Source organism: Sphaeramia orbicularis, chromosome 1, assembly GCF_902148855.1.
Source record: "Sphaeramia orbicularis chromosome 1, fSphaOr1.1, whole genome shotgun sequence".
In the NCBI taxonomy this organism is placed as follows: Eukaryota; Metazoa; Chordata; class Actinopteri; order Kurtiformes; family Apogonidae; genus Sphaeramia; species Sphaeramia orbicularis.
In genome coordinates, this window is record NC_043957.1 from 47,032,221 (window position 1) to 47,050,565 (window position 18,345).

The 18,345-nt window shown below is 37.5% G+C and overlaps 2 protein-coding genes across 5 annotated transcripts in view; one reads left to right on the forward strand and one right to left on the reverse strand.

Moving 5' to 3' along the window:
* tbck (TBC1 domain containing kinase) overlaps positions 1 to 3,019 on the reverse strand; it is a 44,550-nt gene extending 41,531 nt beyond the window's left edge. Inside the window, exons 1-4 of the mRNA XM_030140503.1 lie at positions 2,883 to 3,019; positions 2,349 to 2,559; positions 1,279 to 1,351; positions 9 to 123 (exon numbers count right to left, since the gene is read on the reverse strand). Of these exons, the coding sequence (XP_029996363.1) occupies positions 9 to 123; positions 1,279 to 1,351; positions 2,349 to 2,541 (381 nt within the window). The 5' untranslated portion in view covers positions 2,542 to 2,559; positions 2,883 to 3,019. The remainder of the gene's footprint in view (positions 1 to 8; positions 124 to 1,278; positions 1,352 to 2,348; positions 2,560 to 2,882) is intronic.
* aimp1a (aminoacyl tRNA synthetase complex interacting multifunctional protein 1a) overlaps positions 1 to 17,237 on the forward strand; it is a 28,401-nt gene extending 11,164 nt beyond the window's left edge. The window contains exons 1-7 of one of the 4 annotated variants that reach the window (XM_030140522.1): positions 3,370 to 3,464; positions 6,047 to 6,177; positions 6,646 to 6,759; positions 8,074 to 8,235; positions 10,332 to 10,540; positions 13,465 to 13,633; positions 16,942 to 17,237. In XM_030140522.1, coding sequence (XP_029996382.1) covers positions 3,463 to 3,464; positions 6,047 to 6,177; positions 6,646 to 6,759; positions 8,074 to 8,235; positions 10,332 to 10,540; positions 13,465 to 13,633; positions 16,942 to 17,108 — 954 coding nt within the window. In that variant the 5' untranslated portion in view covers positions 3,370 to 3,462 and the 3' untranslated portion in view covers positions 17,109 to 17,237. Of the gene's footprint in view, positions 1 to 3,369; positions 3,465 to 4,724; positions 4,745 to 6,046; positions 6,178 to 6,645; positions 6,760 to 8,073; positions 8,236 to 10,331; positions 10,541 to 13,464; positions 13,634 to 16,941 lie in introns of those variants that run through there. The other 3 variants (XM_030140541.1, XM_030140513.1, XM_030140531.1) reach the window with 3 other exon arrangements.
* Positions 17,238 to 18,345: the final 1,108 nt, after the last annotated feature.

Genomic DNA, 18,345 nt, shown 5'->3' on the forward strand with positions numbered 1-18,345 from the left:
AGCAGTACCTTGCAGTCCAGGAGAACATTGTGTCCACTGAGGGCTCTGTGCACCATACCATGTTTGTTCATGAACTCCAAACCTTCAAGGACCTCATAAGCCATCTGCAGCACCTTCTCGGGACTAAAACAAAATAATAAGTGTGTCAGTGGAAGTCAAATGGGGTGAGATCAGAAGGTAGTTATAGTCAGGACTATAAATAGTTGGACGGTGGCAAAGATTTTCCAACACCACCATGTTGGATTTGAAATGAAACAATTAAGATATGATTAAGTGTCAGCCTTCAGCTTTAAATCAAGGGGTTTAACAAAAATATAGCATTTTAAACAAAGTCAGTCCATTTTCAGAAGCTCAAAAGGAATTGAACAGGAGACTGACAAATAGCTTCATGTCCGGATGTGTCTGTTCACTGGTTATTCTATGACAAATGAAGCAGATAAAAGGTCTGGAGTAAGTTCAAATGTTGAATCATCTTCATTTCAAATCCATTGTGGTGATATGCAGAGACAAAATTACACAATCTGTGTTACTGTCTAAATACTCACAAACTTGGCTGTAAGTCAATACATCCAAAACTTGAAAAGTAAAGTAATGTCTTGTTTAGTCCCAACCCAAAGATATTTGGTTTAGTGTCACAAATGATAAAATAAAACAGAAATTATTCACATTTAAGAGGATAGAATCTCAGGATTTTTCACTAAAAAAATGCTCAGCCCACAGTATCATTTCAAAAATTCATGTGAAGAAATGCTTCTACGACCAAAAAAGAGTTTGTTTGAGGTGCTCTTCGGAAAAAGGGATTCATAAAGTAGAAACCAAACTGAGAGAAAAACTCCAAGGCACTCTCTTTAAACATTAAAATGCCTTTATTACCATGGCATGGTCATATCTAGACTTAAAAAACACTTCTACGCATTTCGGCTTCAAGCCTTCATCAGGAAGTGAAACAGGAGCCTGGAAAACTGTAGGTTCCTATAATATCAAAATAGGTCTCAATTAATTAATTTAGGAATAAACCATTAATCACTGTAGCTGTAGTACTAAGATAATAGTTGTTTTATTTGTTTACTGACTGACTACTAACCCTAACAGCTACAGCTCTTTTCATGCAAGTCTAACCACAACCAGTAGATGGCAAGGTGTAAGCATACTATTTTATTTTGCAGTCATGTACAGCACATTATCATTTATAAAAGTTCAATAAAAGCATTATTTCCATTATGTATACTCATTGGTTGACAATTAAAAGTTGCTAAATAAATGTAAAACTTCGCTTACCTGGCTGTGATGCCCCGCTTTTGGAAATCACTTAAACTGCTTTCATAGTGCTCTGCGACAACAATCAGTCGTTCTATAAAGCAAGAAGAGAAACTGTCAAAAGGAGGGCAGGGCAATGTAGTTTTATGTCTGAAAATCTTTTTTTTTTTTAAATGTCTAAATTAGAAAATCAAGATTAACTTATTCAGTGCAACCTATTGAAGACGTCTGTACATTTCTCCAGTTACACAATGGTGCTTCATTGAATTTACAATTATTTAATTTTTTTAAATAACTAATAATAGCACATTTAATAATCAAGACCCTGCAAGCATGCTATTTGCTGTTACTTTTTGATTGTACAGGGTGGGGAAGCAAAATTTACAACATTTTGAGGCAGGGATTGAAAGACAGTGTATGACCAATTAGTTTATTGAAAGTCATGAGAAGTTATTTGCCACAAGAAAATTGACATAATAGAAAATGTTTTTATTCTATGTGTCCTCCTTCTTTCTCAATAACTGCCTTCACACGCTTCCTGAAACTTGCGCAAGTGTTCCTCAAATATTCGGGTGACAACTTCTCCCATTCTTCTTTAATAGCATCTTCCAGACTTTCTCGTAATAGTTTTGCTCATAGTCATTCTCTTCTTTCAATTATAAACAGTCTTTATGGACACTCCAACTATTTTTGAAATCTCCTTTGGTGTGACGAGTGCATTCAGCAAATCACACACTCTTTGACGTTTGCTTTCCTGATTACTCATATGGGCAAAAGTTTCTGAAAAGGTATGGATAATAGTGTTAGGTATGATTATGACATCAATGTATGTTTGGTTTCAAATCAATTGACGTAGTGCCTGCTGAGAAAAAACAACTAAATGTTCATTGTAAATTTTGCTTCCCCACACTGTATATACAGTATATGGTTTTATTGTTAACATAAACATGATTGTGTCAAAGATTTATTCTTACTCAGTAATGATAAGTAGGCATGTATTAATACTACACAGAATGTAGTTTTGACATTCAAAAATGTGAGAAAAAAAAAATAGTAAAGGAACTATACCACTTTTCAAAATAAAGTCATACCATGTTTTCCTCTGGAGATGTCCACATACTGGCAGAGTCTGGGATGAGTCAGGGTCTTGAGGATCTGGAAACGTCCCAGGATTTTGATAGAGTTGGGAGTGAGAGGCAGACCATTGCTTCCACAGACATCATGGGGGAGAGCGGAGGCAAAGAAGGTGAAGGCCCCCAGCTGAGCATCTTTAAGGGGCCTCATCCTGCAATTTTTGGAGCACTAACAACAAAACAACAGTGCACCAAGATACACAAGTCATTCAGGGTAAGCTCTGCTGTGTAGGCTGTACTGCAGGTTTACAGTGAAACACTGACTGCCCGTGATATTATTACAGTAATGCCAACTATTAAGGGTAGAAGGCATGGAGAATTTAAGAATATGATATACAAATAAATAATATTCGTGGTAAACAGGAACCAAAATAGGCAAAATCGTAGAAACATAGTGAGAGTAAATACATGCTACGCTTCCATCCACTGTAAACAACCCCACTGCTCCCAAAGGATTCAATGATATAATGTGCATTACCCAGATTTACTTACACTCAATAGCAAAGCTGCATGGTCATCTCAAAAACATTCACTTGAAGTTAAATATTTTCTAAATGAATTATATTTCCTCTTTTTGCGATCTGACGGGAACAGCTGAGTGAACGTGATCGATGACGTAAATTTCAAGCGACAACAGTACAGCGAAGTACTGAGCCACTGACGCCTCCTATAAACATAACTAAGATTGTAAAAAAAAAAAAAAAGTTGTATCAGTTAGCTGTGGTAAATAGAGTTAGACTTAAATTATGTTCCGGGTATTTACACAATTTTTATTTTTTTTATTTTTTTTATCTCAAGTTAATAATTACATACAGGGACTTGACGCTCACTACTTACACGTCGGCAACGTTATCAGATCTGCACAACATATTGCTAGCAGAGTTAACGTAGCAGTAAGGAATGAGTCGCATCTCGATGGTTTACAGATCTGGTCCCTGGGTCCTGTTCCAACCTCTCTGTAGCTGTCCGTGCAGATGCCTGTCTGGAAGCTAGCTTAGCTATCGTTAGCACGGCTAGCAGCTGTCAAGCCCCCAGCGCTGAGTGAAACGTGTGGGGTTGGTGCACAGGGTCCATGTAAGTCTGAAAAACCTCTGTGATATCTGAATTATGCCGTGACTGAGTCGTAAACGTCCTGTAATCCTTAACGAACTGTGTAGCTCGTGTTGTAACAAAAGAGTTAGCTAAAAAACAAGATATATTTTGTTACAGTGGACTATAATGTACTATACGTGAGCCACCGCCGGCTAACAGTGATTTTACTGACGCAACATTAGCTACTATAAAGTACAATCCAATGGTCACAACATGAGATAAGAGGTTTGCTGTTTGAAAAACTGTGGATTTAAAGGATTGTTGAATTGTTTCTCACTTTTTACATCCATGTTCACGTTGTTCTAAATAAAATAGTCAGTTGATTATTTTAAGTATGCATGTATGCGTAGACTAAAGCTATATTTGTTCTAAGTTCAAGGAAACGTTATAACTGAACAAGTAGCTTTTACCATGTTGATACAGTTTAAATGGAAATCAGAATTCATAGAACCAGATCTAACAATTGGCTGTCCTTGAATTATTGTCTTCTGAACGTGATATTTTATGTAAGCTATAGATACGAAACCATTGTTTCTTTTTGACATTATAGTTGACGTGTTACAAGGAGAACTATTATATGCATAAGGTTTTAAATTAGGCTCATTATTATTTTTTTTATTTATTATTTTTTTTAATTTAAGTTAGAGTGAGGTTATTCTAATATTCTCACATGGTGCTGGGATTCTGAAGTCTCGTCATGCTGTATATGTTAAGTTGGATTGACAGGAGTGTATGGAAATATCATCTTGGAGTAGTTTTGTTTTGTTTTTTTTTTTACACCCAAGAATGCTGCTGATTAAGTGAAACTGAAATGAAAACACATACTTGAGTTGCTGTGTACAGTGCTGTCTTTGATGCTTTAATATGAGGATTAACAAGGTCTTGTATAGCTGAGACAATCAGTCAGGTCTATTTTTAGCAGACTGGGAATTGTTGACATAGTTGAATGCCTTTTCCCAGTGGAGTCTGTGCTGTCCCATGTGCTCTGGTTAAGATCCAAGTTTTTACAGTAACAAATCAGGGGAATATTCAAAGATATTTAATCTCTTTTTCAGTGAAGACAGGTAAATTGCACTCACTGAAAGACAGTGTTTTGAAATAGAAGTCAGTTGGGATGTTTTCATCATGAAAGCCCACATCACCACTGTTAACACATTTGACTGTTTTCTCTGAAATCCAAAACTGAAATGTTGTCTTCTTGTCTTTATGCTGTGGACCGTACCTCACCGCCAGGACCCATTTTCAAAGGTTATCCAAATGAGGTCAGCCTTTATGTGGCTCTTGTTATTACTCCACCACTGGTGCTGTTTAAATCAATTCAGTTTCACAAAAAGCAATGCTTTGATCCTTGATTTTATCAACTCCAGCTCTTTTGTGTTTCTAATTTCCTCATCCCCCAACATTTTGTTTTCATCTCAGGCCAGCTGTTGTTTTCCAGCGCCTCTCTGTAATATGTCTAAGAAGTTTTCTTCTCCATGCCTCAGCCTTATAAAAATCCTTCTTTTCTTTTCTTCAAGTGGTAGTTTGCCCAGCTCAACATGATAAAGGAGCATTACCCTGAGCCTCAAGTGGTGTCCAGTTTTCATGCGATTGAGTAGCTAATCCCTTTTGAACTTCAACAGCACAATGAATTTGATGTATAATATATATATTAGGGAAACAAATGAAAAACTTGATTAAAAAATTGGAGCTTGTTAAGACTGTTAGGTTTCATAGCCCATTCTATCAGTTTGACAACTTTGAAATCTGTTTTTTATTTGTATTGCTGATTTGATTTCAATTAATTTTTTCTGCTGTCATCCAATGTCACAGATTATTTCACAATCAGTCAAAGTATAATAGTAATAAAATCACATTACCTTCTCAGACTACACAAAACATTAGAATGTCAATGTTGTGACAGACATTTTTCAAGATGGCATTCATGGTGCCTTATTTTTTCAGTGGGAATATGCTCTACAGTGTATATCATAATAAAGTGGTCAAACATTGCCACAACAATATATTACAGACAAATCCAAAAAAAAAAAAAGTGAACCCCTACACGATGTAATAATGCAGTCTGATGGACCAACACAACAACACATACCACCTTCTGGAAATTGCAACCTTGAGTTTTTGTTGAGACTGTCCGAGAGAAGTTGTCTCAACTCTGCGGTCATTTTGGAGGCTGTAGTTTGTGGTGAAGTTGTACTGGAATGCAAACCTTGTAACTTCACAATCCACATATATCTTTAGAGATGTTCAACATGTTGCTTGAGAGGAGCATGACTTTATATGCTGCCAAAGCTGAGCGTGTGTTATCTTGAAAGGTATTTATTGTATGTGACCATTTACCTGCGTTTGAAGCGAAAGGAAACACACCACCGATAAAATCTAAAGATATTGAAATATTCTGACTTTATTAAAAACTCAGACCCGGTCCTTATTAAATCTGATAATATTGGACTATGAATACAAATATGATATATGTTGTTCCCTTCTGATATGTGCTTAAAATCTGTCTCTCATTGCACTTTGTTGAGTTGCGCTGGTTGTAAGTCTTTTATATGTGTGTGTGTTAGGTTTTTAGCTCGCTCACTGGTCAGGATGTCGGGGCACAATCCTTTGTTGAGGCTGGAGCAGCGAGCAGCTGAGGCTGACCAGATCATCGAATACCTCAAACAGCAAGTCCAGCTGCTTAAGGAGAAAGCCAGTAAGAGGACACTCGACACCAGGCTGACACTGATATGTCAAAATGCTTTATGTGATTGCTAAATATATAAATATCCTTTCATACAAAGTAATTAAATGTGGCGTTTTAGCAGGCAGTGCAGGTTGTCTGTTAACTTCCCTGTTCCTGCTGCCCTCTGCAAAAATATTAAGTAATAAGTAAAATATTAAGTAAAGTCAATTTAAGCAGAAGTCAAGTCGTATTACACTTTATCTTTTACCTTGTGTCGCCTGGACAGAGATAAACATGAGATAACTGAATTATTGGGCAGTTTTTTCTTCAGTTCCAAAGGAAGCACGATATTGATTACAAAAATCAACATGATTTAGTGGGCATTGTCCTTTTTATTATTTAAGAATCAGTTCTCTGAAGCTCCTGTGGGGAGGTTAGATTTCATTATTGTGCTGAGCAATAACAGGAGTTTTCTTTTTCTTTTTTTTTTTTTTGCAGTGGTTCAGGCCAGCTTCAGAGAGGAGAAGAAACTGATGGTGGAGAATGCCAAATTGAAGAATGACATTGAGGAACTGAAAAAACAGCTGCTGGAAAAAGAAAAGAAGAGAGGAGGTATGTTGATCCTAATTCCCAGCAAAGATTTCCACCATGGATCAAATGTTTGTTTGTCTTTTATAAAAGACCTTGATGTTGTTATTCTTTATATCAAGTTATAGACGCGGTTCTGTGGGCATGACTTTGAACATTTGATGTCAGTTGCTGCTCATTAGAGCATTGTTTGGTTTGTGCTATCATGATAACATCTTGTGCATTCTCGCCTCAACCCATTGTTGCCAGATCTTTTCTGTTGTTTTTATTAAAAGCAAGCCATATTGCTTCAAACATACCCATTAGAGTGATAGGGACGACATGTCTGTTTGCTATTGTGGCTCTGACATGCGTTGACACTGAAGCACACATTTAATGTTTTCCAGAAAGAAGCTGCAGGAATGAAAGGGGATTGTAAGAAACAAGCAATTTAACCTCATTCAAAAAACTCAATATGTTAGTGTTGGAACATTGACGGAATGCATTCCAGTATGTGCGGGACTAAGTTTGTATCTAATTGTGATGTTTATATTTGGGGTTTCTTTTCAATGACTTTAAGGTGGCATAAAAAGCTTAATCAAACAGCGGATAAATATGACCCTATTTTAAAGGAATTTCAGTCGACTGTGCTGATTTTATTACAGTGAGAAAACATAATATTGACTGCGTCTATAATTGTGTCTTAATAAACTTTCTGCAGGCAAGGAAGACTGTGATAATAAACATCGTGTTTCATTGAAATTTGCCATAGGGTGTGGATCTTTAAATCGTAGAAAGGATTTCTTGAAAGGAAATTTAAAGGTGATGTCAGGAGTTTAAGGTTATTGCCCGTAATTCCAAGATAAACCGGAAAGGTCCTGATCTCAGACATAGAATTAAGGTAATTAAAAAGCATTATGGTGACCGCGGTGTGCCTGCAGACCGATGTTTGTCAGACACAGGCACTAGATTTTGTTGGAATTCAAACATCAGGCGCCTTAAATGATGGGTTATTTCTTTTCTGGAGAGTTATGGCAGGACATTGTTCCCTGCTATATGGCCCCATTTCCTCGTTTCCATCAACTAGGACACTGTGTGATTTTCCCATCAAAACTGTTTGCATCAGGAGCGCAGTCCTCCCACTGGATGTGTAAATAAAGCTCCCTCTGTATCATTTCATTGTATTATGTTGATTCGAGCAGGTCTGTGTGTGGAAAGGGGCAACTAAGGAGCAGTGTAATTTAACGATATTCTTTGCATGAATTGTTTGTCTCATTCATCTTTACAAAAGTCATTCTACAACACTGGCGCACCACAGTTGCTTGAGAAAAGCCAATTCTTGCTTTTTTGTGTGTGCAGTGCAAGAAGTGGCTATGCCAACAGGTGAGACCATTGTTGAGTGCAGTTCGAAGCCCACCCCACCGAAAACCTCAGGCCCAGCACCTTCTGCCTCTCCTGCTGAGGCTGTCCAGAGTCCTGCTCCAAAAGACGAGGGTAAAAAGAAGAAGCCAGAGAAAAAAGGTAACAGCAAAAAAAAAAAACGTGGCGCACTGCTTGCTTTTAATATAAGGTGATTGGACAGTTTTACATGTTTACACTGTGAGTTTATTAAAGGTACATGACTTTAATAATTACAGTCTCCGGTCCCAGGATCTGTTATCCCTACGTGTTCCAAAAATCTGGACAGAGCTGGGAAAGAAAACTTTTAAGTTTTCTATTCTCACTGCCTGGAACAACTTACAGAAGGAGATAAAACTAAAGGAGCTGGTCTCTGTAAATACATTCACAGTCATTCTAAACGAATGGGAAAGGGACAAATCTGGATGTAATTTTTTCTAATTGATTGAATCAGGTTCTGCTTTGAAATGCTTTTAAGGAACATTGTCGTATCTTTTTATTCCCTTTTAAATTATTGATGGTGTTTAATATGTATGTTCTTGGTTTTGTGATTTACGTATGGTTTTAGAACTGAGTTTTATTATGTGTTTTATGTATATTTTTAGTGTGGATGTATAGATAAAATCTCTATTGTCTGTAATGTCCGCTGCTACTGTCTTGGCCGGGACACTCTTGCAAAAGAGGTTTTAATCTCAGTAACTTTTTTCCTGGTTAAATAAAGGTTAAATGACAAAAAATGTATATTAAAAAAAGTTGTGTAAAATTCAAAAAGTCTTTTAGTTAATGACACCAGTGGTCATCGAGTGAACTGCATACAGCATTAGTCATAAATGTTGGTTCATTACTGTTATTAGTTTGAGTGATTATCCCCAAACTGAATAGCTCAGAAGGGTAAAGCAAACACTGCAAATTCAACCTTTTCTGCACCCATTTCTAGGAATTACTAAACATCACACTTTAAACTTTTAATGTCAATATTTTGTGGAAGTGTGTCACCATAGGGCCTCATAAGACTAAATCCTAAAAGCATAAGTATGTAATTAATGAGTTACTTCAAGTGTTTTGTACATTTTACATGTGCTGCAAAGTTTTGGTTAATTAATACTGAATTACAAAAATATCCAAATTGATTTTAGGTGTAAGCTTTTTTAATCAGTCAGAGTATGTGTCAGGTGAAGACAGAAAATAATCAGCACTGGATGTGTTTATAAGTTTTTAAGTCGGAGTGAGAGAGAAAATACGGTGAGTCTTTGACAAACCCATTGGCCTGTTTTGCATTTGTTTCCAGATGTTCCAATGCTGTTATTCAGAGATGCGTCTTTTATTAATTGTATATTTTAATTTTTCCTCCACGTTTTAATGTTGTCATGTTTGCACCTCGTCCAAAGAGCCATCTACAGTCTGTCTAATAACCCATGTGTAACCTCAGTAAATTACTGTTAATGTTACGTTATGCTGAGAGCAAAGATTACACCGAGGAGAAATGTTAACTATCAAAGGCAGCAGTTGGAATTAATTTTCTTCAGGACTGGTGTGGGCTCAGATGAATGATTAAAGACTGGGTGATCATTTGATCAGTGCGATCCAGTGGAATGAATGTGTGTAAGAAAACCCAGCGAGTGAAAGCTACTTTGTCTCTTGAGAGGAAGCGTCTGCTATTCTGCTATGTCACTGGATCATGTAGCGCTCATTTTCAGCCAAAATTGGGTATTGGTTTTGTCGTTAAGTCGTGGTATGTACCTCACCTCTCTGAGACGAAGTGAAAAAGTAATTTCCGTAATCTGTTGTGTTTACTTATTGATGACAGGAAACACATGCCACCCTGAGGCCTGTCATTGGTAGATTCTGCTTTCTTTTATGAGAGGAAATTAAAGTGAATTCCAGACGGATGTCCAGTGTTTTTTCAACTATGTCTTGTTTTTTATAATTTCCCTTGGAAACATACCGGTTGGCTGAAATATTCTCAGCGCTTTTAAACAAACATTCCCTATAATATCATGCACATTTAGCATAATAGCATGAAAACCCTCTCAGATGCTCCTCTCCTAACCTTTCCTTAACACATGACCAATCGCTACCGTCCGACTTTCCATGCTGTAAAGGCAAACAGCCAAAATATGTCATATCAGGCTTTATTTTCAGTAAATTAGCAGTATTGAAATAGACGTCAAAGTGTGTCTGTATCCACATTTTCCCTATTTGTCTCTTTTTGATGCCAGGAGGTGAGAAAGCTGAGAAGAAGCAGGCAGCCCCCAGCCAAGAGGACGCCAAAGTGGACGTATCTCGTTTGGACCTGCGCATTGGACGTATAATCACAGCAGAGAAACATCCAGATGCTGACAGTCTGTATGTGGAGCAGGTGGACGTGGGGGAAGCCTCTCCTAGGACTGTGGTCAGCGGGCTGGTTAAGCACATACCCCTGGACCAGGTACAACCCCCGTCTTTTATAGCTATGCTAGCATTAAAATGTTAGCACTGTTGAGTCTAAAGAAACCCTGCATACCCAGTGTGGGTACAGTTAAATATGCTTTAGATTAGGGTCATTAGGTGTCAGGGAGAACAGATTTGTCTTATACAAGTTGTGTATTTTACTTATGCTAAAGGTAGGCCTGTCGCAATTAGAAGTCTGTGGTTTGGAGAAAAGCTGATGGACAATTAATCAGTCAAGACTGCGACCCCCCCCCTCCACCACCACCACACACACACACACACACACACACACACACACACACACACACACACACACACACACAAGAATAACAGAAAGTAAAAAAAATTAAGTACCTAGATAAATAAATGGAATGTTTAGGCAGTTGTAATGACCGTGCTTGCTAGTAAAACAGACACAGCATGTATTAAGCACAGCAGCAGTCACCATCAGTCTGACGCATTAATAATACTGTCCAACCACCACCGCTGGTAGGCGTAGCCCTTTCTGTATGGAATTTGCATGATTGCGTACTTTCCCTCCGAGTACTCCCACTGTCCAAAGACATGCACCTTAATTGGTTAACTGGCCAGTCTAAAGGGGTCATATTTCGCTAAACCCACTTTTATTAGTCTTTGTTGCATTTATTTGTGTATTTGGATCTTAACAGTTCAAAAAGTTTGAATCTGAACCCCCCAGGTGCTGCAAAGCTGTCTTTATATTAATTTTGGCAAAAATCAAGTGGATTTCTACATCCCGTTTCAATTCCTGCTTAATTTGTTACATCTATAACTAGTTACATCACGACATTTGCACATATAAGGTCAAGACTTCTGCCAAACATTTCTCCGAGTATGACATAATTGTTTATTAGCAGCAGCGGTTGTAGTCCATACTGAAAATATGTCCAGACTTTGAGCCGATTACATAAAATGTTCAGTTGTTGACTGAACGGGACAGAGCAGCACAGTCAACAACCTGGAGGGGGTGGGGCATGAAGTGGCTTATTTGCATTTAAAGGGCCAGCGCTCAAAACAACCTTTCTGGTGTCATTACTCAGAAATAGGGTTGAAGATGGACCTGTGGAGTTGAATTAATGAAGAATTCAGACCCAAACATAGCATTTGTAGTTTATATAGACCACAGGGAAATGTTCTAAAATGCATAATTTAATTTAAAAATAAAGCAAAATATCACTCCTTTAAATCACCCATAGATGTGAATGTGAGAGCGAATGGTTGTTGGTCCTCGTATATTTACGCCTTCCTCCAGTAGTAGCTGGTATATGTTCTGGCCTCCCCACGACTCTCCAGAGGATTAAGTGGTTTGGAAATTGAATGAATGAATATAAATCATGTTAGGTTCACAGTAGTAGTACAGTGTTTTTACACAGATATCCATTAGAGAAACAGTAGTTACTACAACAACTTATGTCAATGTTATGGACAATATCTGATGTCGATGGATAGTTTTCTGGCTACAGGAACTGAAGATAAAACATGCCTCAAAAATACTCTTTACTGAGACTGTACACCACGTATGATTGAGAAACACACAACTCGCAATTAATATAATACAAGAAGCAAACAGGTGGCATTTAGAATTTTTATACAAGCAAAAATATCTCCAGGGGAATAATTTAGATTTAGCATTTTTCTCAATTTTCAGAAAGTAACACTTCTGTCAGTCAGAGTAGTTCAATATATTGCCAGGACCTATGTATAGCTAAGTTCAAACTGTTCAAACTAGGGACGCAAATTATCGATTAATCCATTAATCATTAGTTGGTTGACCTTATCGCTCAATTAACGATCAATTGAATGCTGTGGAACAGGGCAATTTACCGACAATTAATAATTTTATCGAGGAAAATTCTTATCGATAATTACATCCCTAGTTCAAACACTCACTCAAACACACTTTCCATTTTTTACAGCATTGTATGACAATTAAGAGTGGACTAAAATGGAAAGATTGTGATGAGCACAGCTGACAGTGAAAACATATCATGTCGAAGGTCACTGAATGTATCACTGTCTTCCTTTTGGTCTGAACAAGGCAGATACACAGTGTTACAAACACCCTTTTGGACAATATTTCAGTCATACATTATTCACACAGGCAGTGCTATAATTGTTTTGGATTATGTAGTACTTTTTGCATAGTTCTTATAGTAGTAGCTGACATTCTCATTAAGTGTCTTTATTATATTTACTCGTGTCAGTCAGCAGGAGTGAAATTTCTGTTGAAATGCAATATGGATGTTATGGCAGCACTCCACATATCTGCTGTACTAGGATAAATTATGGGCTCCATTTAGAAATATAACTCTGCTAATCAAAGAATAACTGTTAAGACAAGTTTCAACAGCACACATAAAATATTGCTCAGGTTGAAGACACTGTTTTGTAAATACTGTGAGAAAATATTCACATAATATCTGGCCTTGCCAAAACTCAGTCAGATGTGAATTATGAAAACTACTACCAACGGCTCACTAGGCAGTTCTTTCTAACATTGTAATTTAAGATTTATATTGCACATTTCATAAGGAGTGTCCTACCAACAAAGGCTTGATTACATTCTAAGATCTGACATACATCATCTTACGGAGCGCCTGGATTTCTCTTTTTCTTGGCTTTTGGCACGAGCCACCTCCGTTTTCTGCGTTTTGGAAATTTCAGTGGTCTGCCGATGTAAAAGTGAAATGTTTTCCTGTTTGCTGCCTTTGGTTTATGAAATGAGACGTAGAAACGGTAAACCCTCAGACAGCTGTTTTGGAATTGATATATTGTACAAAGTGGATTCTGGTATTTTCAGTCCCAAACAGAACAGATTAGACCAAGGTGGTTTTTCCTTTTTTTATTTTCTATTGCGCGGTGCTTATGGGCTGTAAAACGTTTAATTTTCTGTCCCTGGTGCAGATGCAAAACCGCATGGCAGTTCTGTTGTGTAACCTGAAGCCAGCCAAGATGAGAGGAGTCGTGTCCCAGGCCATGGTCATGTGTGCAAGTTCACCAGAGAAGGTGGAAATCCTTGACCCTCCAAGCGGCGCAGTACCAGGAGACAGAGTCACTTTCCAGGGCTTCGCAGGTAACTCTAACGCACTGCTTTGCCCCACTGCACTCTGGGTAATTTTAAAGCACTGGACATCTCTGAGTAAAGCCATTGGATATTACTGTGCTGAGTCAACTCAACTAAAAAGACCAGGTTCCCACAAAATACCCCCCCCCCCCCCCACCGTCATTTAGTTTTCTTGTTGCCAGAAACAACGCAGCACTTTCTACATTCTTTCCTCTGAAGACACTGGTCATGGAGCGTTCTCAGGACTCCACTGAAAGCTCTCATTAGACGACTCCATAGCTGTGTTTGCTGGCAACTAAATGACCTGTGACTGCTGATTTTGACAGTCTAATCAACGCTTATTGCTAGGAATGTAACCTACTTTTTATAGCCTGCCTGAAAGATAAGTCCAACCATTTTAAGAAAATATAAAAAAAAAAATACAAACTCCTAAACTAAGACAACGGTACCTAAGGCTGAGTAAGTTTTCATCCAGATTCAATTGTGTCACAAATTCATACACTTAAATGTGTGGTTGAGTTTTAATCTAGTTTTAACTTTAAAGTTGCATTTAAGGACATGCTTTTAAATAAATAAATGATTATTTTACTCTATAGCTTTAAAAAGACAAGACTTTAATCCAGGAAAAATAAGGGAAAACTCTGCAAATTTAAAGTTTAGCAGCTGTTGCCAACCAGTCTCTTTTTTTTTTTGTTTTACTTACAGTACTGTCACATTTTGGTCATATTTCTACATTAATTAAGCCAACAAGTTTATCTCAAATGAGGAGCAGTCTTATCAGTAAATATTATAATGTTTGGTAATGAATACAGAGCTGCCATAAGTGAAAAAGTGTCTACCTTTTTTTTTTTACTTAACAGGTCCCAGAAGCACACAGAATAATTACGTATTTAGTTATACATGAATTACATATTTAATTTCTTTTAATTCGGTTAAGCTAAAAAAAAAAAAAAAATCACTTGATCAGCCTTTGTATTTTAGCCACCCTGATACAGACACAGTACCTAGCATTAGCATTAGCATTAGCATTATCACACATTAGGAGCAGTGAGCTGCCATTTAAGGTGCTCGGGGACCAACTCCAGATCTTCAGTAGCACAGTGGTCAACAGGACTGCCGGTAGAATTAACCTAAATGTAAGGCAAGGCAAGACAAGTTTATTTGTATAGCACATTTCAGCAACAAGGCAGTTCAAGGTGCTTCACACAGGACATTGAAATACAACAACAGGGAAAAAGAAACACATTTAAAACATTATAAAAGAAACATATAAAAGGTGATTAAAAACAGCAAGTAAGAAAACAACACATACACATATTAAAGTAAGAGTTGCAGTCCAGAGCTTCAAAAGAGAATATAAAATTTAAAAAGCCTTTTAGTCAAAGGCAACAGTGAACAGGCCAGTCTTTAACCTTGACTTAAAAGAACTCAGACTCTCAGCAGACCTGATATTTTCTGGTAGTTTGTTCCAGATATACGGAGCATTAGAAACTGAACACTAATTCTCCATAAATGTACCTGTTTTTAATAGTGGGGGGAGCTTGAGGAAAACTGCACGGCACAAAGAGAACAGGTGAACTCAACACAGAAAGGCTCTGGTGTGTAATCCTTCATTGGGTGGTGTGGTAGCATAATGGTCAGCGCTTCCACCTCACAGCTCGAACGTTCTGTCTTCAATTCCCAGACAGAATCATCTAAAACAGTGCGGTTAATCTCCTACTAGCCCCACTAACCACAATGCTAATGAAGATCTGGAGTTGGTCTCTGAGCATCTTCAATGGTAGCTCACTGCCCCTGATGTGAAAGTGCTATTGTAAATTGTTCATGCTAATGCTAGATGCTCGGTATGAATGTCTCAACGGCGATAATAAAGTGAGCTAACCTTAACCTTTAAACCTAGTTGTACTAAACTTTGAAATAGATGCTAGATTAAAGTTTGTTGGCACAATCCAGTCAAAAGTATTTCAGACTATATCCCCCTTTGCATGTGGCCTGAAATCCAGAAAAAAAGGATTTAAAACAATCACACACACCAAGAGTTGGCCAAACTAGACACGATTTATATCTCTCTGGTCCTCCTTAAATTCAAATTTATGATAGCAGTTTGCAGGGAATTTGTCTTGATATTCATTTATTTGTGCATTCTTTGGAGACCAAGAAACAAAATGGGAGTTCCCAACGGAATAAGAGAAGAGGAAGGTATGATGAAGATACTCACGGCTCAGACGAGGCTTTCATTCCTTCAATACCCATGTCTCAGCCACTCCTAATACTCTAGCACTCATGAGAAAACCCTTTGGACAGACATTGTTTTATGGCTTGCATTAACAAAAGTTATATTCAGACCATCTTTTGCAAACGTGCTTCATCGGTAAACAGTGGGAGCCAAAGGCGAGGGTGACGATGGAAATGGGTTGATGGCTTGCCTTTGTGTTGAAATAAGAGGTGAAAGACGATTTTGTCTTTTCCCTAGTTTCCATCTTTTCTCCCACCAACCTCAAAGTACAGATTCAATTACAACCAATCCACTGCTGGTGTGAGGACATGGTTGTAATTGCCCACATTTCCTCCTCTAATGGGGCCCAGTGTTTCTGCTGGAACTTAAGAATGCACATAAGCTGCTCATCAAAACCTCTTTCACGCTTCTGATCAAAACTGATTGTTGCCACTCTTGAGTTGTAAACCGGCGCAATTCACAGACTTTGGGAAATGAAACACATTTGTGTCCTCACACCCCCGTGATGCTTGTGTAGCTGACACCAGACAGAAGCAAGCCAGTACCGCCTGTAGTTTTTCACAAATGCCAAGCAACATCAAAACAAAGTCGACGTGAAATGAGAGCTTGTAGTAATTATTTTCCCTGGATTCATGTCTCAATTCTGAGAAGTTTGGTTTAGATGTTTTGAATTATGGTGAGAAGAAATGGCAGATTTAAAACGTGGATGCATTAATAGATCTTGATTTAAAAAAAAAAAAAAAAAAAAAAAAGGCTATTCACAGGTCATGTGGGAGGAATAAAATGAGACTTGGCGTGATAGAGCTGTAATATAATGTTTGGTCAATTGTTCACATTTTTATTGGCCTTAGTGCGATGACACAGGATCAGTGTGAGTTCATTATGAAAAACCCATGAAGGAAAGTCATCTATCATTGTGTTTGAATTTATTAAAACAGTGCATGTGTAGGTTATGCAAGGACATAACATACCACAAAATGTTCATACTGTATCTGTACTGGATCCGTTTTTCCGTCACATGTGATGGATGAATAGAGACCAGACGAACCTCTAATGCATCAAACTGATTTGTTGATTGCAGGTGAGCCAGACAAAGAGCTGAACCCCAAAAAGAAAATTTGGGAGCAGGTTCAGCCAGACCTGCTCACAGACGGCCAGTGTGTTGCAACCTACAAGGGAGCTGCCTTTGAAGTCGCCGGTAAAGGAGTGTGCAAAGCCCAAACCATGAGCAATAGCGGAATCAAGTAAAAGAACCAGGCTGTTTGAAATAACTCAGTGTTTACTTGGCAGTCATCCTCAGTGATGATGATGATGATGATGTGTTGCAGAACTGATCAGTCATGAATGAATCTGTTCAATAAAAGAATTTGAAAGTGATCCATGTGTCTTCAAAGTGTCCAATTATTATATATAACCTATCGTTGGGGATGCGTTCCTTTATTCTTCAAATATGATTAAAATGCCTCATTAATATGTCTGATCTGAAAAATGGAAACAAACAAGCTACAGCTGACAAACATGCACAGCCGTCTGAAATAATCATTAACAAATGTAATCATAATTGAACTGTTATTTATACTACTGCTCCTAGTTTACACACTGAAGTTTACTCAAATCAGGTTAACTCATTGCCCTCCCAATAAAGTTGATATAAGTTGATAACTACCTTTAGGCAAACTTAAAGGGCTCATATTTTGCTAAACCCACTTTTATTAGTTTTTGGTACATTTGTTTGTGTATTTGGACCCTAATAGTTCAGAAAGTTTGAATTTGAACCCTCCAGGTGCTGCAAAGCTATCTTTATATTCATTCCGGCAAAAATCGAGTAGATTTCTACAACCTGTTTTGATTCTTGCTTAATTTGTTACATCTATAACTAGTTACGTCGTGATATTTGCACATATAAGGTCAAGACTTCCGACGAACATTTCTCCGAGTACCCCATAATTGTTTATCAGCAGCAGCGGTTGTAGTCCATACTTAAAATATGTCCAAACTTCAAGCCAATTACCTAAAATGTTCAGCTGTAGGTTGAACAGGACAAAACAGCACAGCCAATAACATAACATTTGTTCCTGTAACAAAAAATAAATTGCCCAAACAATAATGAACATTTCATGCATTGAATAAAACCTAGTGTCAAATGCTAAAAGTGAAGAACTCTTATGCTGTAAAACTCATAATTTCTGCTCAAAAGAAGTTAAAAGAGGCTAGATACTTGTCACTTTAGTCTGAAGAAAGTGTTTTGTTTTTTTCTAAATATCTTTAATATATTACACTGGTCAACAACAAATTTATTGTTTAAGTTTTTTGAGCTGATTTAGGATAATTTTGGTGTGCTGAATCCAAAAATCTCATTAATTTTGCTCAATCAGGTCAACTTTCTAAACTATGCTACATATTGGCTTTTTAACATTTTTGCTTACATTTATGGGCATTTTCACATCATATGATACAAAGTTCTTTCATGTTACATCTGCGGTGA